At 44.6% G+C, this 24,096-nt stretch overlaps 1 protein-coding gene and 1 long non-coding RNA gene across 3 annotated transcripts in view; one reads left to right on the forward strand and one right to left on the reverse strand.

The window, feature by feature from the left end:
- Nucleotides 1-24,096, forward strand: part of STARD13 (StAR related lipid transfer domain containing 13) — a 234,524-nt gene that overhangs the window by 64,031 nt on the left and 146,397 nt on the right. Inside the window, exon 3 of one of the 2 annotated variants that reach the window (XM_081197878.1) lies at nt 357-390. In XM_081197878.1, coding sequence (XP_081054004.1) covers nt 357-390 — 34 coding nt within the window. Of the gene's footprint in view, nt 1-356; nt 391-20,987; nt 21,149-24,096 lie in introns of those variants that run through there. The other variant, XM_081197880.1, reaches the window with a different exon arrangement.
- Nucleotides 10,855-20,979, reverse strand: LOC308589165. The gene is made up of 3 exons (XR_014009119.1): nt 20,546-20,979; nt 18,189-18,268; nt 10,855-12,002 (listed from the first exon to the last, which is right to left on the reverse strand). It is a non-coding gene; the product is annotated as an uncharacterized lncRNA (long non-coding RNA).

Genomic DNA, 24,096 nt, shown 5'->3' on the forward strand with positions numbered 1-24,096 from the left:
CACACTGTCTTTGTTTCGGTGTTTTAACATTATATTAGTGTTTTAATACTGTTCGTGGTGTAAGCCACCTTAGAGATCTCAGCGCCCAGAAGGAAAAAAGGGACATAAGTATTTCAAATGAGTAAATATCTGTTTACAACTATAGGTCGAGCCCTTAATTAAAACCATTTTTGGCAGCCATCTGTGAGTTCACAAAAAAATCATTATCGGTACCTTTTGTTTCGCAGCATTAGAGTTGGTCAGACAACGATGGTGATATCTCAGAATTTAATATCCTCTTTTACTTTGGGTGCCTCTGCTATTTTGAAAGGAAACAAAATGTTTTGCCAACTAAGAAATGTAATTCTTTCTTGCAGATGCTGTCTCAGGAGTTGAACAGAGAAAAAGCAGGTAGGTCACTCGTTGTTATTATATATAGTTCACATGTCACACTAAACTATAGTCAATTGTTTGTTGTGAATGCAGAGCTTGCTCCCACTTTGCTCTTCCCCCTGCACAAAGAGGAGCAACAAACCACAATCCCTGGTTTAGCATCACATCTGATGTAACACTAAACAAGGGATTGTTGCTCCCAAACACGACAGGAAAGAAGCAAAATGGGAGCCGTCATGGTAATAATAATAATAATAATAATAATAATAATAATAATAATAATAATAATAATTTATTTGTACCCCACACTTCTGGCTGGGCCTCCCCAGCCACGCTGGGCAGCTTCCAACAAAGATTAAAAATACATTAAAATGTCACACATTAAAAGCTTCCCTAAACAGGGCTGCCTTTAGGTGTCTTCTAAATCTCAGGTAGTTGTTTATCTCTTTGACATCTGATGGGAGGGTGTTCCACAGGGCGGGCGCCACTAACGAGAATGCCCTCTGCCTGGTTCCATGTAGCTTTGCTTCTTGCAGTGAGGGAACTGCCAGAAGACCCTCGGCGCTGGACCTCAGTGTCCAGGCAGAACGATGGGGGTGGTAACTCATGATGAACCATTCTACTGCTCATGAATTATTTCCATGTACTTTTTAGGAGGGAATATAGGAGTGCATGGTAAAAGAGTGGGTACCAGGCATTTTGAAGTGGCTTGCCATCTGTGCATGGGTGCAACTGCTGCAGTTCTGGACAGGCTTGTTCTGGTTTATATTTTATATTTTATTCATTACCAAACAGCCCCCCCCCCCATTTCTCTCAACCAAGGGTTGGGGAGCTTTTAATGCCTGCTTCGAAACAGTACAAGCCCCCTGAATTCATTTTTGGCTTAGATTAGAAGATGCATGTTGGCAAATACAGGATGTCTCAAAAACATCACCATGAGAAGATAAGAAGGCATTTTGTCAGGGACTGGCAGGGCTCTGAGGAGTGTGTGGTGGAGGCAGGGATGTTCAAGACTGGCCAAGCGGAAGGAATCAGTGATTTGTGGGGTTTTGTTCCTCCCACGAGGCAGGAGCCAGGGCTGGAAAGGGAGGTGTCCCAGAAGGTGGAGACAAAGAAGTAGACAGTTCCTGGGAGAATCAGGCCAGTAGAATCCCCTCCAGCCCTTTTCCCGCTGTCTCCCAGGATCAGGAAGGACTTGAAGAGGCAGGCACAATGGCACCTTCCATGTGGGTGAAGTCACAGGTTTGCTTGTGTGTGGCCTTCAGACACGGGAACTTACGTTTGGGTGGAAGCATGGTTACACTGTTGCTCCAACCGTCCCCCTCAGAGCGCAAGTCTGGGAAGGGAATGGCAGCTGCTTAGTTGCCAGAAGTGTGTTTGTGTGTTTGGTGCACCTTAGAAGCTACTGTAAGTTTGTGCTTTGTCAATAATGAATTAAACTACTGGCCGTTGGTCCTCCTTGAGCTGGGTGTGCTCAGGACACATTTTTAGGAATGGTGAATTTTGCTGCAAATTTCATACCTAATCTTTATGCTCACCCAGTCAGCCTATAAGCCTTACTGGAAAACTGTGAATGTTTTTGCACTGGTTATTTTTTTTGAAAGCTGAAGCAGTTACCGTAATCGAAGCAGGTCATGTACTAAACAACTGTGTTTGGAACATAACATAAACCAGATTGTCAATGGATAGCTCCAAAAAGAGAATGGGAGCAGTGATATTTGGAGAAGTACAATGGTTCTTGGAATCCAATGGCATATGCTTGAAGACTCCCTCATAAAAAGAGCGTTGATGTGCACAGACAGAAAAGGAAGCTCTGGCCTTGGTCAGTGGCTGTAAAATGCTCAGTCTGTCCATCTGTAGAAGGCCAGTAGAAGGCAGAAACTGAGCACAGGGCCCTAGCAACATATTGTTCAGCAAGTGCTGGTACCTGTCTCTCCCAGGATTCAGACATGATTTTCTTTTTCCAGCCTCCGCTGCAAGACTTGAACTATTGAATATTAGACAAGAAAATGTTCTGGTAGTAGCGGGCACGTTATCCAGGGCATTTAACAGTACTGACAGATAAAATAAAGATGAGGAGTTTACCACAATTCTTGTCAGAAAAGCAAAGCTGCTGTCAGTGTGTCAGAAGAAAATGTGCAAAGAATTTGCAGTTGTCACATCATGGTGCAGCAAGCAACAAAATATCCCCACAGACTGTGGAGAGGTCATTACATACCTGCCCTGTATTTTCAGTTTTAAAAGGCGCAGGTCCATAGCTTGAGGGTTGTCCTGGATCTGTTACTGTTGCTTGAGGCACAGGTCACTTCAGTGGAACATTGTGCCTCCAACCAGCTTTGACTAATGGCTCAGTCACTTCTCTACCTATAGACAGAGGTAACTTGGGTTCAACAGTCTGCGCTCTAGTAACCTGTGATGGGATGATTAGCTGCTTGTGCGTAAAATCGTGGTCCCTCAGAGTTTGTGCAACTCCACAAACCTCTGTGTGTGACAGAGCCCCTTAAACATGTCTGCCCTAGTCACTTCCAGGATTCACACTTCTCTGAATTTTGCAATACAATTCTTGGCTCTATAAGCATGCCAAAATGCATGGAAAGGGGTGTGTTTGGGGGTAAAATAGTTTTGGAATTGCATTTACAGTGGTAATCGGGTTACATACACTTCAGGTGTGATGGGATGATTAGCTGCTTGTGCGTAAAATCGTGGTCCCTCAGAGTTTGTGCAACTCCACAAACCTCTGTGTGTGACAGAGCCCCTTAAACATGTCTGCCCTAGTCACTTCCAGATTCCGACAGTGGTTGTTTTCGGAAGCGCTTCCAGCATAGAAGCTCCTTAACGGAAACACGTCTCCTGGACTCACGACGTGACAGCTTCCTGCGAGGAATGGGTCTCCCTATGGGAGCTTCTGACACCTCCCCGCTGTTCTCGCTGGACGTGTCCCTGAGCCCTCCCTCTTCCCTGCTAGTTCCTGCTTTAGCTGCTCCGTCTCCCTCCGCATTCATGAGACCTTCCTCCAGAGACCCACCTCTCCCCCTGCTGGTCCCTGCTTTCGCTGCTGACTCCCTCCCAGCCTCTGTGAGCCCTTCCACCACCTGTTCCTCCGATGGCAGTTCCCTGACATAACCTCTAGGTTATATTTCTGCAATGTGGGGTTGCTTTTGAATACGATTCAGAAAGTGCATCTGGTGCAGAATGCAGTAGCCAGATTGCTGGCAGGAATTAGGCAGTTCTGACCAAATGGCACCCATTCTGGCACAGTTACCCTGGTTGCCATTATGTTTCTGAGCCCAGTTCGGAGTGATGGTTTTAACCTTTAAATCCTTATATGGCTCAGGACCCCCAATGCCTGACTGACCATCTCTCCCTCCAAGGTCAGTGGGTATGGCTTGGAAAAGATTAGGATACATATAAGACAGTACAGAAATAAGCAAGCAAGCAAGCAAATAAACCTCACACACAGTCACGAGAATTGCAGTTTTTGAAGCCTAATGGTGCATGCATGGTGCTTGGAACAGTTTCTGTGTTAAACATAAAAACCCCTTCAAAGTAAAGCTAATATTCTAAAAATAATGCTAAGTCAAGTTTAAAAGAACAGCTGACTTTTAACCATACAAGTGGATTTTGCCTGGGTAACTAGCTTGAACCAGCTAGTTTAAACCCTGTGGTTTTGCATAGCTCAAATTGTCATGCGCCAGCACACCTTTTGTTCAAAAATTATATTATTCACCTATTTGAAGAACAACTATAACTAAGGTATCAGCAGATGAGGATACCCCTTTTATTTATTTTTTTGCAGCCAGTGTCAAGAGCTGGTGTGTGTAAATGCTGACAAAGATGCTGATTTAGCACGTTGGATAGCTCTGACCTGGAAAACGGAGGTCTTAATTGGCAGTTCTCTTGTTGAGCCACTTTTACTGTCATGTCAACAAAATGCTACTGTTGTTAATCAAAAAGCATAGTTTTCTCCGTAAATGTCCCAACTGTTATTTTTGTGCACATTAAGTTTTATCTACTATATGTTATGAGTCTGTCTTTTGAATGCCAGTTTGGTACTTGCAGAGGGGGAAATATGCTTATATTATTCTGAAGCGAGACCCGCTTCCTCTAAATGAGTTGTTTGGATTTAGTCATGAACTATTTTCTCTGGTTGTTTCTTGAATTATCTACACCATTTGCAGGGTTGGCTTTTGTGATTTGCTCTCTTGGATTTTTATTTTTTTTAAGTAATGCATCTATTACTTTTTTGTAACTTGGTTTTCATACTGAATAGATCTTGGATACTCTGATGGATGACTTTTATGCTTCTTCTGCTTGATCTTTCCATGCCTTTTTTTTTTGGTAAAGTTTCTTATTATTATTTTATGTTATAATGTATCTAAAACAGAGAAAACAATTATAACAGCAGACAAAAAAAGATGAAAAACAAAATTATAAAATAAGCATGTGGAATGAGTAGTTGCACATGAGTTAAAAGAAACCAAAGTACAAGTAAAGACTATCTATTTTAGCAGTTCATCAAGTATAGTTCCAGATTTGTCAGGCTTGTGACAAGGGCTTTTTTTCAGCTGGAACTCACCAGAACTCAGTTCTGGCACTTCTCAGGTGGGCATAATTGCCATTATAAGAGAACAAGGGAGGTGTTCATGGTGAGTTTAGGTACCTCTTTTTCTAGAAAAATAGCATTGCTTGTGACGAATGTTGTCTTGAAAATGATGGTTCCGCTGTGTATGTGATAAAGGAATGCCAAATCATATAAAAAGTGCCTGGAGTTTTTAGTTCCTGTTGAAATTCATGCAGAATTTTCTCCATTATAGTTATATTCCAGAGTAAGAGGTTCTAAGCATCCAGTGTAAGATTTAGGACTTATTATTGTGTTTATTTTCCTGTTTTTAATGCTACTGCTTGTGTCCTGCTAGCCAATGTTCCTTTTAAATTGTATACTGTACCTGTTGCATTATGGAACTGTGCCTGTTTGATCAACATACAGTGGTACCTTGGGTTACATACACTTCAAGTTACATACGCTTCAGGTTACACACTCCACTAACCCAGAAATAGTGTTCAGGTTAAGAACTTTTCTTCAGGATAAGAACAGAAATCAGGCTCCGGTGGAGCGGCAGCAGCAGGAGGCCCCATTAGCTAAAGTGGTGCTTCAGGTTAAGTACAGTTTCAGGTTAAGAACGGACCTCCGGAACGAATTAAGTTCTTAACCCGAGGTACCACTGTACTGCCAATGTTGCACTAAATTTCATTCACACTCGTGGGTATGGTGTGACACAACTGTGGGCACCGTTTGACAAATCACCACTCTTTATGTGCACAAATGCTTCTGCACCCTGCATGATTTGCTCATTAAAATGGCAGGAAAGAACTGTAGGCCAGAATATTGCCGCCCCATATTTCATCACATGAAAATTGCAGGAAGATTGCAACACAAAACTCATGATGTGATTTTCCAGGTTAATGGGGTTCCATGGGGACACCTTTTTTGAAGCAATTCACATGGAAATGAGCGCTAAACCTCTGCTAGATTCCACTAGATTTCCAGAAGAGGCTTTTCACATCATGTGAAAGATCACACAAACCACAGGAGTGATCGGCTAAGGAGACATCAGGAAAACTGGATGAAACACAGTCAGAATGTAGCCCGAATGTGTTGCACAAAGCAGCTTTCTATTTCAGAAGAGGCTTCCCCTCACATTCTCACACAAGAGGGAATGTTTCTTCCCAGAACATGTCTGTTTGTGATGACACATACAAACTCCACTTGAACAAATAGGGTGTGCTCCCCCCCCCAACTTTTGTTTTACTCGTGTGCAAAACCTAAGCAGGTTTAATCAATTAATGGATGAAAATTTTATTTCATCATTCAGCTAAGATCTCTTCAATTGAGCGGCAACCCTGCTGTTTTTAGTGCTGGAGGAGTTGCACAGAATGACAACACAGTGCAGGATCAAGGAAGTTCTAGGACAAGGCCAGCATTTTTCTTTCCTCAGTAGATGGCAGTCCCAAGCTTCAAACTCTTTCCTAAGGCCAAACCAAGGAGGCTTGGCCAGGGTAAGACGTTTGGGAACTGAGACAGCCTTGCCCTCTCCGCCTTCGTTCTGTGACATGATCAAGGCTAACAGTCCAGTCAGAACAAGAGGTTGCCTGCATAATTCGCACTGACCCTCTGCTCTTTCCAAACCTCCCCCCAGACATTCCATTTTATGGAAGGGGAAAATGCTTCTTTTTGTACGCCTGGCCCGTTTCATTTGCATTTCCTTTAACTTTAAAAAAATAAATAAACCGATATGTTTGGCACGCTATTTCCTGTGCTGTCCAAAAGACCTTCCAATATGTTTATCAGAATACTTAAAATGTTTTCTAAGAAAAGCTGCAGCTGCATACAGCCATTCCAGTTCCTCAGGGAAACCTTTTATGGTATACTAGGAATTGACAGAAATGTGATTACGCACCATAAATGGATTTTATTTCAATACAGAGTTCCAATAACGTTGCTTATAACTCTACCATAAAGTAATTAGCCAGTGTTTTAATGCGTGTGTATGGCTTGTGAGTAATATTCTGTGCATTTAATGATTACATATGTTATGAAAAAGGCATAAATGATGCTCAGAGGGGGGATAATCAGCCCAGTCTTTAATGCAGGTAGGAAATGCTTCAATGTGGCCCTTGCATTCCTCCCCAGTCAATTTCATCTAACAGGTGATCAGCACTGGAAAGTTGCTTCCCTCAGAGGCCCTCGCTGGCAGCCATGTTTCTGTGGCAGCTGTAATTTTCCCTTCTGTTCAGACATTCTATGGGAGGGGAAGATGTCTGTCATTAAATTGGAGTAAGGGAGTTCTGATCAATTCCCCCACACCCCACCGCAAAACTGTGGTGAATGCAAAAGAGAAGTAGTTCACCATCTGCTATGCTTACAGACTGCAAAATCAGGCTGAACACACTGAAAGTTAAGCCTAGCCTTGCTGTGAGCTCTACTACTGCTGAAGCCTAGCCGGACTTCACCCTTGTGTGCCTCCTACTGATCTTATCCTGGTACCGGAATATTTTTTTAATCGGAAATTGGCAACTCCCAACTCTGCAGCACCAAAGTGCTGCTGAGGAATGAGAGCGAGAAAGCAAGCATCACAACTGGTTCTTACATGTACACCTTTCCCAGATACTAATGTGAGAAGTTTTTGCTTCCCACTACAGTCTAAATTCCTGACTGTGGTCTCATTTGCTTTTACTCATGATCCTCTATGTTGTATCCCAAATACCATGAGAACCAGCTTCCAAATTAATTAATTAATTAATTAATTTACTTACTTACTTACTTACTTACTTATTTACCTGACCTTTATCATGAAGTCACAGAACTGGCTACGACAATATAAAATCCCAGGAGCTTCCTCCCCTGCTCATTCCATTTGCCAACACCACCTACCCGCCAACTCTTTTGCCAGTGCCCTCCTCCCCACTTAAACAACCCCCTCCCTTCACACCGCCCCTTCACCTATCCCCTTACTACTCACCTCAAGTCCCACCTTCTTTTAAAGGAGGGGGGAGGTGCTTCATGGAGCAGCATTATGAAGCCCCCCTGTTAACTCTTGCTGCAGCCATTCTTAACTGTCGGGGGGGGGGGGGACCTCCCAGAGCGGCTTGCTAAACCACTCTGTGAAAACAGTTACAATGAAAAGAACAAGTAAAGCCATTCCAGTCAAAACAGACCAATATAAATTCAGCAAAAGACGTGGGTATATCTTAACTGTAAAAGGCCAGGGTAAAGAGAAGTGTCTTCAGCATACAGCAAAAGCTATACAAGGCTAGATGCACCACTGGGAGGAGAGTTCCACTGTTTAAAGGTAAAGGTAAAGGTACCCCTGACCTTTTAGGTCAGCATTAGGTCAGCATTAGGTTAGCATTAGGTCAGCATTAGGTTAGCATTAGGTCAGCATTAGGTCCAGTCGTGACCGACTCTGGGGTTGCGGCGCTCATCTCGCTTTATTGGCCGAGGGAGCTGGCATACAGCTTCCGGGTCATGTGGCTAGCATGACTAAGCCGGTTCTGGCTAACCAGAGCAGCGCACGGAAACACTATTTACCTTCCCGCAAGAGCGGTACCTATTTATCTACTTGCACTTTGATGTGCTTTCAAACTGCTAGGTTGGCAGGAGCAGGGACCGAGCAACAGGAGCTCACCCCGCTGCGGGGATTCGATCTGCTGACCTTCTGATCAGCAAGTCCTAGGCTCTGTGGTTTAACCCACAGCATCACCCACGTCCCTGTTTAGGGACTGCCTAACAATATGAATCAAACGTGTACAAGTTGGGAAGTAATATATGTGCTCATAAGATGGAATGTGAGTTAATTCTGAAGTACTCACCGCACTTTCACTATGAACAATTGTGCTGACAAGCCTTACAGGACAAACTCTTTCCTTGTAAAGTTGTTGTTAAACGACAAAATACAGTTGTTAACATAAGCATATTTTTGCGTCTCAAGGAAAGGGAGTAAGGTTTCTTTTCCCTTGCCGACAAAATGATAAAGCCAGATGAAGTGCTAACAGCTTGCCAGTTTCAGCACTAAGTCTGAAACACTAAACATAACAGCATGCGGCATATTTGCTGATTCACAGTAATGATGAGTTTAGCAGAGCATCAAGAGGCTGGCAGAGGAGGTGGTGGTGCACTGCAGTAATATAGCAAAGTCCCTAAGTGACCTGGGCCATTGCAGTGCAGGCTCTAACATGCTCTTGAAGCATTATAAGCAAGTGTGGCCTAATGGCTTGTCTGATCCTCCTGCAGGCTAAACTCCAATGAACTTTGGGGATGATTTTAAAGAGAGAGACTTGAGAAGTCTCCATCCTATTAATCCACAACTGTCCCCTGAATCCTCTGAAAAACTGTCACTGGGGGCCGCTCACATCTATTACACAGTGGCAATCTCCAAGCTAGGTCCTGTGGGACAAATTAAATGAGATTTTAAATGCCCATATGCATTTAACCTGCCTGTTTTTTGCCCCTCTATGTAGCAAACCTGGAGGGAGGGCTATTTAGAAATGGGACCGTGCAGTTCAGGGACTGGGAATTTAACCCTTTATTTCCTCTGCTTGGCATTCCTGATGAGTGACCAGACTGTGGAGGCATTGGTAGCTCAGCAAAGCCACCATGACAGCAACAGGCAATTGGGATTGCTCTGCTGGAGTGTTTGTTATTATGCAAATTTCACCCCCAAATAATAAAAACAGAATGGGCAGAAGGTTGTACTTCTGAAGTTTTAACCAGGATATTGTTTCTTCTGAAATATCTGCCCATTTATTTCCATGGAGTTTTCTGCTTCTGTGCCCCATCGTAATTGGATATCCATGGAAACCCTGCACAGTGTCTTGGAAATCCTTGGTGATGGGCATCAAATGGGAATGAAAATCATTGTTTGATATCATTTGGATATGCTTTTAGGTGTGTGATTGCTTGTGTGTCGCCATTCATAATCTCTTGACTAGAATGTGCAATAGCTTGTGCACTGAACTGCTATTATTTTTCTATCTCTCTCTCTTACTCACACACACACACACACACACACACACGTGTGTGTGTGTGATGGAAAGTAAATTAGGCAGAAGGTGGGCTGGGGATAATTGCATCAAAAGCACTACCACATCTACATCAGAAATTTGCCAGATTATGACAGTTATGTCCATTCATTTATACGATGTGGTTGCTAGTCTTAAGTAGCTGTGATTAGCTTACTTCAATGTATTAAGATGTGTGTTGTATAAAATATTTTATTGCAAGCCACCTGGATAATGTGTATAAATCTAAACAGTAAATAAATATGAGCTCTATCTAGAGTAGCCTGCTTGTACTATAAATCCATGTACAGTTACTTATATTTATTAAGCATTCAGCAGAAGGCAGAGACTAATTAGCAATCAGGGCTGTCAAAGCACAACTGAAACGCAACATTAGAGAGAGGCTGGCCATGCATACCAAATGTAAGGCGCAGAAATGAAGCTTATCCCTGGTGATAGAGGGAGAAGGGAAGGGAAGGTTTCTGTACAAAGCTGGCATGTACATGTACAATACGGGTCTTATAGAGGAGGGCTTTTAAATAACTGTTTGATTTCTATTTTGTGGTGTCAGCTTTGAGAAGTGAGACTACAGGGAAGAGAGGCTATTCCAAGCATTGATATCTGCAATAATAATTTTCAGGGGGTGGGTCAATGTCTTGTAGCTACAAGTTGTTGGCTTGTCTGTTTGCAGACTTAACATGACCTGGGAAAAAGTGACACGTGGGGTGTTCAGCATCTTTATATCTTTTATGTATGCAAATGCGGTTGGAGATGGTTGGATAATAGTAAAGCAGCAACCCAAGAGCAAGCTATGAGTCACAGGTGGAGGAATCTGTGGTCCTGCAGATGTTGTTGGTCTTCAGCTCACGATAGCTGAGGCTTCTGGGAGTCCAAGAACTGCAGAAAGTGCCACAGGTTCCCCATCCTTGGCAGAAGTTTTCTCAGTTTTGTCTTCCTTTCTGATATACACCTCCAGTGGCATAGGAAATGTGTTCAACCTTCAGGTATTTACTTGAAAGGGATTAATTTTCATTTATATATCCAGCACATTTTATCCTTACACTGCAGAGAAGACAGTGAAATGTTTTCCTTTCCATCTGCTGCTCTTGTGTGGGTGGTTCCCCCCCCTTCTTCCTCCACCCACCCCCAGAGCCAACACTAAAATGCTCATTGAGTTGGAGGATATAAGAAAGTCAATCTATTCTTCTACTGGGATTTGCACTGCATGGGTGTTCCCTTTTATAACCGAGATTCCCAAAACTTATCTTGAGGTTACTTGATATATCTTTTTTTAATTAAACAATGATTCATCTTTTTTTTTTTTATGATGCCGAGAAACAGCTCCTGTTCTCTGGCAGAAAATAAACATCCACTTGAGCCCCCCCCCCAACCACCCACCTTCTCTCCTCTGAAAGTAATACCCTCCCCCCCCAAAAAAAAGCCAGTTGAGGAAATGCATGTTTGGACTAGGAACTGAAGCAAATGATACTTCACAAGTTACTTTCATTGCTTCTTTGGAAGGGATGGAGGGCGGGAGGGGAGGAGGATTGGGAGAGAGGGGAGCAGATACTTTCAAGATTTCCAGATCTGTTTTCCCCCATTAAATACTAGTTGGATGCTGGTGTGAGTCTTTCCCCGCTGCTTTTCCCACAGTCGGTAAGACTTATCTCACAATGGAGTTAGTGTCAGCTGTCCAAAACTAACTAGGAGATATGCTCCTTTCGCCACTGCTCTTGCTTATCACCGACACCCTCTAACTCCCCCCCCCCCCGCCAACTGTAGTTCATTTACAAACCCGCAAGGCCAGTTTTGTTGTTGTTGTTTTGCTTTTGCCTGCCATAACTCCACTTAAATTCAATGGAATTACATGGCGGTTGGGTTTGGTCCAAGCAGTCTGAGATGAGGCACAGTAATGTGCTCCTTAGGCAGTTCAGATCTGTGCAGGTGCAAAATGAGAACAGAACTCTAGTGCTTTTGCAGTATTTCCATTTCAGATCTCTGGGCTGTGCCACAGCATCAAAGCATATATGTCACCCAATCTCTTCTGGGAACAAGACCACGTTGCCGTCGCCCTTTAAAAACACCAAAGGGACAACGTCAGAAAAGAGACCCGTATCTCAAAGTAGCAGTGAAAGTTAAATAAAGAAAAATCTAAATTATTAATGAAAAATATGGGGGTAAAGGAACAGGAAGAATTGGAAAGGGTAACAGGCCTTAAAATCACCACAAAAGCTAAGTATCTGGGGATCTGGATCACAAATAAAAATACCAATTTGTACAAAGATAACTATGTGAAGAAGTGGAAGGAAATAAAAGGAATAAATTGAACTTGTCTTTATGGGGTAGGATAGCCTTGATAAAAATGTCAATTCTGCCAAAAATGCTCTTCCTTTTCCAGACAATCCCAATAATTATTGGGACAAAATGTTTTAAAGGCTGGCAAAGGGATCTTTCCAATTTTATTTGGCAAGGTAAGAAGTCAAGAGTAAGGTTCAAAGTATTGATAGAGCCTAGAGAAAGGGGCAAGTTCACAGTCCCAAACCTCAAGCTGTATTTTGAGGCTGCATGCATGACATGGCTGAAAGATTGGATGTTTTCCCCCCTATCAATCCACATATTTTACAAGGAATTTAAGCAGAAAGAGGCAGGGCCCTGCCCCAAGGACTTACCATCGAAATTTCAATAGTGAAGGAAACAGTTAACTGTGGGAAGGCAAAGACAAGGGCAACCACTCAAACTTAGGTGTTGTTTCAAGAGGCAGGGTATGAATAGACTGCAAGAACACCTCTGGATTTCCTATACGTCACATATTTGTCAATGCAATATGGAAAGTGGAAGAGATATTTTCAAATGGAACATACGCTGTAGTCGATGCGACTTTTTCATTCGGTTTGCAGGTATCAACTCTAGGGCTTATATGCAGAAACCTGCTAACTCCCCCTGCCCCCACTGTATATTTTCCTTTACAGAATCATCCAACACCGTCCTCAATTTTGGTAGCGCCACAAATGCAGTGGGTTGTTGCTGCTGAAGAGATATATTTTGCATGTCAATTTTCCAATGTTGCAATGTGTGCCAGCTGTGTATTCTGTGGCTGGAGGTGAGGAAGCGTCTCTTGACTAGTTTATTTCATGCCCTAAAGGCAAGACACCACCAAACCGAATAGACACAGAGAATTCTCCATACTAGCTTGGAGAAGGATGGTGTAGAAGACAATAGTTAGGTGCTTCTCCTATGTTCTTCTTTATATATGCAGGAATGCTAGAAGTAATATCCATTGAGATTTTAGACGCAGGCATGCAGACAAATTCAAGGAAGGATATTATATATGAGACAGAGTTGAAGGACCAAACGGTCTTGGACTTGTCACCAGGGTCTCCACTTATGAAAGCCCACAACCCCATGTTTCAGACCATGCATGACTAGGGACTTGTCCACATGAAGCAAACTGCAGATTCGTACTGGCCTGTCTCCCCATTGCTTCTAAACCTTGTGTTCCCCACCCCAAAATATCCTTGGCTTCACCCACCAGAACCTGAACTGGTGCCACTCACGCACTGCTGGTGCATATGTGATTTGTATTCCAGGGACTCTGTTCTTTACACACTTCCAGAACTTGTCCTTTGTGATATAAAGAATATAGGGCCACTCAGTCAGCGTCAGTTGCGCTCGGAAGTTAAGCGTGCAAGTGAGTCAGAGTGAAGTGTTCTCAGCTAACCCTTAAAAACCGAGACTACATTTGTTATTTCTGACTTGTTAATATAACACAGACATTGACATTTCCTGGTGACTGTAAACAGTGAAATGCTTTTAAAGTTAATGGAATACAGGTGCAGCTGGACTCTGCTAAAATGTTCTCAGAGCAAAGGGCGAAAAGAACTTCAGAGTCCTCTATAGGGCATTGATGCTAGCAGAGTTGGGTTTCCTGCTCCATTTTTAACACCCACACTGGGCACTGTAATTCACCCCTCACAGAGTTACAATTCCCAGCAACACTTAGCAAACTATGGTGCCCAGAATCCTTTGAAGTAGAATTAAAATGTGCTTTAAAGGTCAATATGGAGCCTACGTACACATTAGGCCCAAACTACATATTCCACTAGTAATGCCCCCTTCCCCCAAGTGTGCTTTATGCTGCCACTCTTTACCTTGAAAGAAAATCAGCCACGTTTCGTCTTGATCCAGCGTCACACACCCAAGCTGTGATGGGAACCCATCTGGCTAGTTTCCATCCGAAATCAAAGCGGCAGTGTTAAGCACACTTTGTTTTCTTATAGCATGATTAATGTAATGTGTCATTTGTCCCTTACTTTCTTCAGAGAAAGGCTCTGTGTACAGAGGAGGTGGCCATTCACTGGGTGCCATTTACGTGAAGGGAAATGTGAAGGGCAGGGGGAGCAAATAGGCAGGCAAGGATTGTTTTCCCCACAGCGCAGAAACCCAGAGCCTGGGCAAGAGTAGACCCATTGATTCCTCACCCCCCTTTATTGAGTTGGCTAGTTTTTATTAAAAAGCATTAAACACATTCAGTTTTCAAAACACACTTCCAATTTGTATGGTGCTAGCAATTGCTCACAATAATATAATGAAAACTGCAACTCAAAATTCTGCTCCAGCCATGGCGATGTTATTGCAGTGTCTCCACTGCCATGAATTCCACTCTTCCAGACAATTGCCTTATCAACAAAGGACATTTTGCCCACACTTCACTGTCCCTAGGCTTTTAAATATGCAGCATGCAGCATATAAAATGGAGAAAAAAGACATTTTTTTAGAGAGAGAAAAACAAGGGAAGTGAAATCTTTTGTTTTCAAATCCCATGAGATGTTAAGTACTTGTTTACTTTATTGTTTTTCCCATCCAGTACCTGAATAGGATTGGCAAGTATAAGCAGATTTCATAGATGACTTTATCCCACAAGGGTTTCAATTTAACTTGACACGTCAGTTTTGTTTCCAATCTAGACCTGAACTCTACTGTGAGGGAGAGGGATGATTCCTTTGTGGTGAAGAGAAGGAAATACTGTTGTTTTTATACTGTTTTCTCTCAAAAAAGTATAATTCATTATTTAAAGATCCTAGAAACAAATACGAAGGCAGGTGTTTTGCCTTTTCTGCCTATTGCATCAAACTGAAGACCACCACTTAACATGACTCATATTAGTGATCCGTCTCTTAAGGTCTAAGGTCCATGCCAGTGTCATTTAACATGTTAGTTTCATATTAAAATGGAAGACATTACCAGCGAAGCAAGCTTGAAATTAACAACAGACTGGTCATCAAAAAGTGGGATGCATCTTTAAGCACCAACGGATGGCAGAATTAAAAGGTTGTGCAACAAAGGAATCCAACGCAACTGTTGTGCTAGTGGAAGATTCATCAGGCAGCTAATTCTTATTGTACCCCAGCTGGTTCTTGTTGTGCAATCAGTTGCGCAACAATCTTTGGTAATGTACTTGTGTTTTCCCTTGCTTTCCACCAACACAGCAAGTATACCACTAAGTGATTTTAACGCAGCACTACATTGGTTACAACCCCTTGTGGTGTAATCGGTCAGTGTGTCTGGCTGTTAACCAGAAGGTTGGTGGTTTGAGCCCACCGAGGGACGGCTATGGACAGGATTCCTGCACTGCAGGAGGTTGGATGAGATGACCCTTCAATTCTACAATTCTATGGTTTTATGACACCCCAGTCTACTGTAACATCACCTTCACGGGTGTGCCTCTGAAGGATTCTCAGAAACGTCAGTTGATTAAAACACAGCTTCCAGAGATCCAAATTCAGTTTCAGTATCAACTCCTATTTTGCTTGGCTACCAATTTGTTTCCAGGTTGAGTTTTGATGGCTTTTACCTTTAAGGCCTCAGATATTCTGGGGCTGGGATGTCCTTGCAGTATTCTTATCAACACCCGAGGCTCTGCTGCATGTCCTCCTGTCGTCTGTGCTGGGGATGCAAGACAGACCCTTTGGGATTGCAGCCACAGCTGTGGAATGCCTTCCCATGGGAGGCCCACTTGACTCTGCCACTGCTTGTCTTCTGGCAAGTAATGAAAAACCTGCTTATTTCAGGGGGCATTTAGGAATGGTTCCAGCCAATTCATTTATTTTGCTGTCTCTGCTGTTATGACGCACGGAGATTATATTGGCATGGGGTGCGTGTGTTAAATTTCAGGATGTAAGTCTTTTGCTAACCAAATAGTTCTTTTTTGTGTATTTTCAATATTTATTCAGAGGTAAGAGGGTGGCACTGTGGGTTGAACCACAGAGCCTAGGACTTGCCGATCAGAAGGTTGGTGGTTCGAATGCCCGCAACGGGGTGAGCTCCCGTTGCTTGGTCCCTGCTCCTGCCAACCTAGCAGTTTGAAAGCACGACGTCAAGGTGCAAGTAGATAAATAGGTACCGCTCTGGCGGGAAGGTAAACGGCGTTTCCGTGCGCTGCTCCGGTTCGCCAGAAGCGGCTTAGTCATGCTGGCCACATGACCCGGAAGCTGTACACTGGCTCCCTCGGCCAATAAAGCGAGATGAGCGCCGCAACCCCAGAGTCGGCCACGACTGGACCTAATGGTCAGGGGTCCCTTTACCTTTACCTAAGCTTCGCTAGTAAGCATGTGTAGGATGGTACCCTTAACTATTGTTAGCCACCATGCTGGAATTTTTTTAAAATGGAAACTCGGCACAAGCTATTTTTAAAAATAGTACCTCGGAAGAGCCGCATTGATTGAAATACCTATTTGAAAACCACTTTGAGGGAGGAGTTCTTGCACTGTAGTACTTCGTGCTACAAATAATTTTATTTTATTAAGACTATACATGGATTGACGTTCTACTGAGTTGACTATTTACTTTTGTAATCATGCTGCTTACTAGTAGGTGACTTATATTTTGTGACTATTAGAATTAGGCTGGAAGCCACTATGGTGCCAGACCAAACAACCTCTCCGTGTGTAAAGTTGTTACAGTTCATAACAATATAAGACAACACAGCAATGTGCTTAGACAGTTGTCTAAGACCAAAGTTGTTTTTTTTTTTAAAAAAAAATGGAAATCCCTCCCCCTAAAAATATTAATGCAATTGTCATTTTTGCCTGGCCACAAAGCTTATTAGAGTTGCCTAGGACAAATACTTTAACCCAGCGCTACTTTTTAACATGACAGGGTATGTTCTTTTTATAGTTCTGTATCTGTTATCAACATATGGGGTCACCAAAATATAGATCACATTGGCCTGGCAGTAAAAATAATAATAATACAGTCCTTTTTACCTCTGGTGTATGATGTGGTGACTACAGTGTCTAGTGAGACTGCCTGGCTAATATTTAGGTTGGTTGCTTGTTATTTTTTCAGCATCAAGCACCAATGTATAGTATGGTGCTTTAACCACCATGCTTACCCGAAAACAAGTGTATTCCTTCTACATGGTTGTAAGAGAAGGCCCTAAAAATATCCCCATTTTTCTCTGCCTTTCTATTGCACTGTAACATTTACCATACAACCTGTTTCTAACACACCTCTTCCTAATTTGACTGCATGGTCAAAACCAACCTTTTTGTAACTGAAAAGGGCATTGCAGCCAGCTCACCTAAACCAGCCCCAGGAGAAAATCTCTTAAATTGCTTGAACTCTGAGCAGCACACCTGTCTCCCTATGCAGTAGAGAGGTGATGTCTGGGAGGATCCCACAGCATGCCCAGGTCATAATTCAAGATTCCTTGCTCTATTAGGGAATCAGCATTTTTAACGCTAATGTTAAATGCAATAAATATTGTAGTGGCCACCAACTTTCTTCGGCTCCTGGCGCGTTTGAAAACTGTTGTGGGCACACCACGCACACACACACCACATTGCAACCGCACACATCGCAACTACAGGGAGTCTTCTATTGGAATCCATAGGTTTCCCCCCAAACCTAATTGTAGAAGGAGGCAGGTGATTTCAAGGAAGGGAGGGGGGTTGCATCTGATGATGTAAGTGTTGACCCTTCACTTCCCAACTGCCCACCCTCTGCTGTGAATCCTCATTCTTTGAATTACAGCATGTGGGCATTTTTGGTGGAATGGGGAGGGAGAGGCAAGGGTTAACCATTCTCTCCCCAGCTGCAACCTGCCCCCTGAAAATCACCTTCCTGTAGCAATTAGGTTTCAAAGCCTTCTATTGGCTATTCAGTGACAGGAAGGCTGGGACCCTGCAGGTGTACTCATTGGTGTTACAAATAAAAGCAATAATGAAAAAAGAAGCTGCTTCATTGTAAAAATAAAATACCTGCCACACTTCTGAAGGTATTTGCCATCAGGCTGAATAGCAGTTTCCTTCTTGATCCGAATGGAAATAAAATCTAGACTCTATAGGAGAAACAACAACATGGAAAATGAACGCATTTCTTAATAGAGGCAGGAATATCATCTGATATCAATTAAACTAGTAATTAATTACTGTCACAATGTAGGCACTAAAAACCATACATAATTAAAATAACATGAAACCTTTTATGCCTCTGTTCCGGCAGAACAGGAGGAGGGGTGGCATGAGGAATGTCGTTTTCATTCCTGAGTGTATTTCATTAGCAGTGAACAAAACCAACCCACTGAACCGCCCAATCACTTCCAGGGAAAGTTGGAGGCGTCCCCCTTTCCACCACATCCAGTGCTTCCACTGCACATCCCACAAATTAAAGCTCATACCACCAAACAGTTCAAAGGGTGGTTGCATAAAAATGCCTCTCACCAGGAGATCCTGTTCACTTGGGCCAGAGAATAATGTGAAAAGGATTTTTGTCATTAATAAAGCAGCATCTATCAGCTGCCGCAGACAAGTTTTCCCTTTCGCCCTGGAGTCTGTGTTTAATATTGGACAGATGTTTGAGAAAGTGCATTAATCCAGCAGAGTGGGAATGGACAACCGACCACCTCTGGGCTGTGTTTGCTGCAGCTTGTGAGATTATTTTGTCCAGGCCCATAAATCAGTGGACAGTATCTCTGGGATCAGCCTTACTAAGTAGCATAGTGATGCAGCCACCTTAGGCAGATGTGGGGAATGGGAGCAGTGGCAATATATTGGAGGTGACATTTGTGCCACACAGCCTGCCCTACATCCCCTAAGCTAACCTGCTGCTCTCAAGTGCAGTGAGGCAGCCACTGATTGGGCACATATAGGTCGTTGCCTGTGAGTGATAGGGAGCTGAGTCCAGATGTTGGACTCCCATCAGTCACAGCTAGCACATCCAATGGTCAGGGCTGGTGGGAGCTATACTGTATTCTCACATCAGGAAGGTCACAGGTTCCTGAACAATGGGTATAAGTGTATACATTGGGTGGGACAGGGCAGGTGTATCTAGAGAGAGAGAGGATGACATGAAAACGACCTCGGTTTTTTTTTTAAATATATATTTTATTCAGGATTTTCTTGTTTTACAGAAGTGTAGTGCCTGTTTTTTTCTTTTCTTTTCTTAAATTTGGCCTTGTCTCTTCCACATGTTGCTGATAACCTCCGTTCTCACTTATTGATGGCACATCAATCGTGTTTGTAGTTAAGGCTCCTTTGAAGTGAAACTCTTTGATGAAGTTCACCTTTACCTTATCTCAAATTCACCCTCTCTCAATCAACAAAAAACTTCCGAATTGGCCCAGCAGATGGAAAACACAACAATGTTTTTTTTAATGAAACATGGGAGAAATCCTCTTTCTAGGAAAAATCTTTTTGAAGAGTGGGATATAAACTTGATCAAAACCTTATTAATCTGAGCATTGAGTTTTTCTTCCACTGTCTGTGCTGCTCATATGCATGCGCTAAAAGGGATAACATCCTCTAACAACACAGCTTCTTCTCCATTGTCAAGATGTCAGAATTACCAAATGAACTTTTTAGAGCACATGAGTGCAACAGCATTTCTCAACTCTCCAGCTGGTACCTCGGTTTGCCTGCCCTGATCATACAGCTTCATTGGATAGTCCCAGGTGGCAGTATTATGAGAGAAGGAGAAAAACTTCCCTATCCACTTTCTCTACGCATGCATAATTATGTTGAGTAGCCAACACGGTGCCCTCCAGATGTTGTAGGACTTCAGCTCCCATCAGCTTCAGCCAGAATGGTAAATGGTAACAGATGATGGGAGTTGTAGTTCAGCAAAAGCCCCGGAGCACCGCATTGGCTACTACTCCTGTACGGTAGGGCCACCCCTTATGCCTTTTTTAAAAAAGTGAACACACTTTGACGTAGATTAGCAAATAGATTTCCTCCAAAGCAACCTGGGCCTCGCACAGAGCTACAGTTCCCAGCACCCACAAACTACAGTTCCCAGGATTTTTGGCGGAAGTCCCGTGCTTTAAATGCATGAAGTGGATGTTCCTGCTCCTTGCAGCTTCTGGGCCTGCCTCTTCCTCTGAATTCCGCCGGTTGGCATCAGTGGGGCGGCCAGTGCCAGCTCGCAGGTATCCCGTTCTGCCCTTGCCTCCAAATGTGCCAAAAATTGGCCTTGAACATTGGCGCGTTTGTTGCCTGCAGCTTGCAGCTGGGCTTTGCTGCTGCTTTGGGGTGCAACCCTACTCACGTAGCCTTCCCAGGGAAGACGCTCCATTGAACTGAACGGGGCGCGTTTCCCCCGGCGGGCACGCATTCCTCACCTGCGCAAGGGGCGCGGGCGGGCGTCGGGGGGCGCGCCTGTGGGCGAGGGGCGCTGCCTAATGGCCGGGACGGCGGCGATGACCCTTCCGGGGGCGGTTTCCGCGAGGCGAGCTGCAAGGCGGCGAGCGGAGAGTTCAGCTCACCCCTCCGGGGGCGGAGGGAGGAGAAGGCGAAGCGCAGGGGGGAAGCAGCCCAGGAGCCCAGCGCCTCCGCACAACCGCTCGCACGGCGCGCCAGCGGGACTCGTGCGCTCCGGGCAGCCACGCCGGCGGCGGCAGAAAGAAGCAGCAGCAGCAGCGACCAGGCCCTGGAGAAGCCCCACAGGGAAGGCGGCGGCGGCGGCGGCTGGGCCCCCGCGGGGCTTTGCTCATGCCTCGGCTCCGCATGTGGCTGAGCGTCTCCGGGACGCGGTTTGGGCGCGCGCGCGGAGCCCCCGGGGCCGGCGGAGGCGGCGTTATGCCCCGCGGACGCCGCTAGGATGAGCTGCAAGCGGCCGGCGGCCAAGCCCCAGCTGCGGAGGTCCTTCAGCGAGCAGCTCCGGGACTCGACGGCCAAAGCCTGGGATTTACTCTGGAAGAACGTCCGCGAGAGGCGCCTGGCAGGTCAGTCCGGCTCGCGTCCGCCCTTGCAAGCCCTGGCACCTCAAGGGGAAAAAGGTGCAATGCGCTCGGGGGACCCCCACAGACAGACCGCCTGCTCTGCGCTTGCCACGATGCCAGGCGGCGGCGGCGGCAACAACTCCACACTTGCTCGACTTCCGAGCGCGCGCGCCAAGTTTTGCTCTGTCTCTCTCTCTTTGAACACCGTTCGGGTGCTTTTTTTTTTGGTTTTGGTTTTTGCATTTCCCGCCTCTGCGCTCTGAATGATAAGCTCGCCTTGGCCAGACTCCTTTCTGCCTTCTATCTGCAGGAGAACAATTCAGAAGAGACACTTTTCCAATGAAGGTTCTGCAGATAGAAAGCAGAAGAAACGTTGCCAAAAAATAATAAAGAGGAGGCTTTTCATTGGACTCACACTCCCGCATCTCTCTGGGGACTTGGGTTTGTACATCAAAACTCTGTTGGTGCAGTATTGATGTAAGAGTTTAGTTAGGACCAGTACTGAGGCATTGTCAAGGCTGGGACGAAAGAGCAGCTTCTTTTTGGGGTGGGTATGTGCGTGTACCATTATAGAAGAACAGATTGAACAGATTGCCAATGTTTTAAGTTACTATTATTATCTATGCCACGGGGGGGGGGGGAATTTGTTGGTTTCTGATTCTTGGACCGGTTCCTCCCTGAACATCGTGCTGTGCCTTGCGATCTGTGCGCTGTGCGTGACTTTGTAATGTGCCACAGGGACCTTGTCCTTCAAGAGGGCTGCACGCTGCGCATCAGAGCTCTGTGCAATAAAATGGATTGGTGCTCTGTGCCAGAATCTCAGTGTTTTAAAAATAGGTTTCAATGGGAGCACAGAGTGGGATGGACCAATTTTCTGATTCTGGATACAGTTTGGTGCAGTTGTGGGCTATTCTTGCCTGCATTGCTCTGAAGCATGTGCTAGGGTTTGGATGCACCACACAACTATTTCTGCATCCCATGCGGAACAATCCCTAAGCAGGCTTAGTTAGATGCACTCTCCCACTGAGTCCAATTGGACTTTTATCCCTCTCTAGTAAGGTGGTGGGGCTCCAGCCTGTTCCCACTGCTGGTTGGGGAAGCAGTGTCTGTATTGCATTAGCATCAATCCATATCTATTCTGCTCTTATGAAATCCTGCATTTTGATGTGTTTCCCCCCAGCAAACCACTTTCGATCTGAATTGAGAATAAGAATGACCTAGCTGTATAATGTGTACGCAGCCTAATTGTACTTGAGAATTTCATCCTGGCTGCCCTTCCAATTGGTGTGCGCACTGAAGTGGATTAACTTAACTTCCTGATAAGCGAGACATCGCGGTCTATGACTTTATCTACTTATGTGTCTAAAGCAGAATTCATTTGTCTTTCTCCATATATATGGTTGTGTGAAAGGTGTACAGCAGGAACTTCCAGCTTTCCCTATAGCTTCCCTTTTCCCTTTGAGGTCAAGGCTCAATGTGATCCACTCCATCCCAGCCCCTCCATTCCCCTGAGGCCATGCAACCACTTCTCTCCTTGCAGGGCACTCTGACTATACTGAAAGACTCTTGCTAAGTCTCTCCATCCACACCCCAGCCTTCATCTCTATGCTACATTTAGTTAGAAGGTTTCTTGACCTTCACTCTACCCAGGGTGTTCAGCTGTATACCCTGACCAGAATGTCTGTATACTGAGTATAAGATGTGCTGTGGTTGCACATGCATGCTCACACATGGTCGGTGTAGCACATTGTGGAATGTGTTTGTTCAGGAGCAATCTCTGTGTGGCCACAGTAGCTAGGTGTAAATTCCTACAAGAGAGCTTCTTTATATACAGTATCTGTGAAACGTGCAGCTGGCCCTTTCCAGTGTGTTTTCCTAAGCTATTTTTAAATACGTTGCTTTGGTTCACAATCGTGCGTCCCCAGGGCAGCTTTCTAGCGGTCCCTACCCCTCACCCCAGCCTGCAGCTGAAGTGCTTTTCCTGCCTTCTCCAGTGTTGTGAGCTTCTATCTTTACCATCTTCTCAATTATTGATCTCCCATTTCATTTCAGATTAGCAAACCAGGCAGTAGGGAAAGGAGCTGCTCCTGAAAAGCACCTCCTGTGACCACAGAGGAGCAAGGAATGTTTGCCCCCCTCCCTGCCGTGTTTAGTTGCTTGCAATGTTTGGCTGGCAGAAGTGCCAAAATGCTCTCAGCTCGCTGTGTTCCTACCTGGAACTTTTGGCAAGCTTGTGCGGCACTTTCTGCACTCAACCAAAAGCATGCGAAGCACACAGGGAGGATATAAACGCCTTCTGTTTCGCTGCCGCCACCACCGCCACTGCTGCCCTGCCTCAGAGATTCCCACTTCATGTTGAGGAATGTGCAAGTAGCTCTAGTACATGAGTGATCTTCTGTGATGTAAACATTCAGGAACAAGGGAAAGCAGTGGTCAGGTGTGGGGTAAGAGATCAAAGTGCTTCCTGAGTCTTGGGGCCCACATATTGTCTTTACAATCTCTTTCGGGGGGGGGGGTGAAACCCCAGCCAAAGTGTGCCCTTTCCATGATGACCAGAGTAGAGATAGAGTAGGGATAGAGGGCTTGTCTTCAGATATTGTTGGATTCCAGTTCTACCCAGCATAGACAATGATCTTGGACAATGGGAGTTGTGGTCCAGCAACACATGGAGGGCCACAGGTTTCCCCCCCTCTTAGAGACCCTAATGGTCTATAGAAGGATGGAGCTAGAATTTCACTTTCTGCTCTGTTTATGTATCAAAAGTAAAGGTTTTCTAAAGTGAGCATTCTTTGTGAGTACATGAAATGTACTTCTTCCTGTCCTGTTTTGTGTGCGCCAGGAGGCAGTATCAATAAAACACATTATTTATCTACCATGTGTACACACAGAACCAGAGCCAAACAGGGATGGGTGAGTTGTATTCTCTGCCATTTGAGCTGATGGGCTTTTAG

Source organism: Podarcis bocagei, assembly GCF_964188305.1.
Source record: "Podarcis bocagei genome assembly, chromosome: 6".
Taxonomy (NCBI): Eukaryota; Metazoa; Chordata; class Lepidosauria; order Squamata; family Lacertidae; genus Podarcis; species Podarcis bocagei.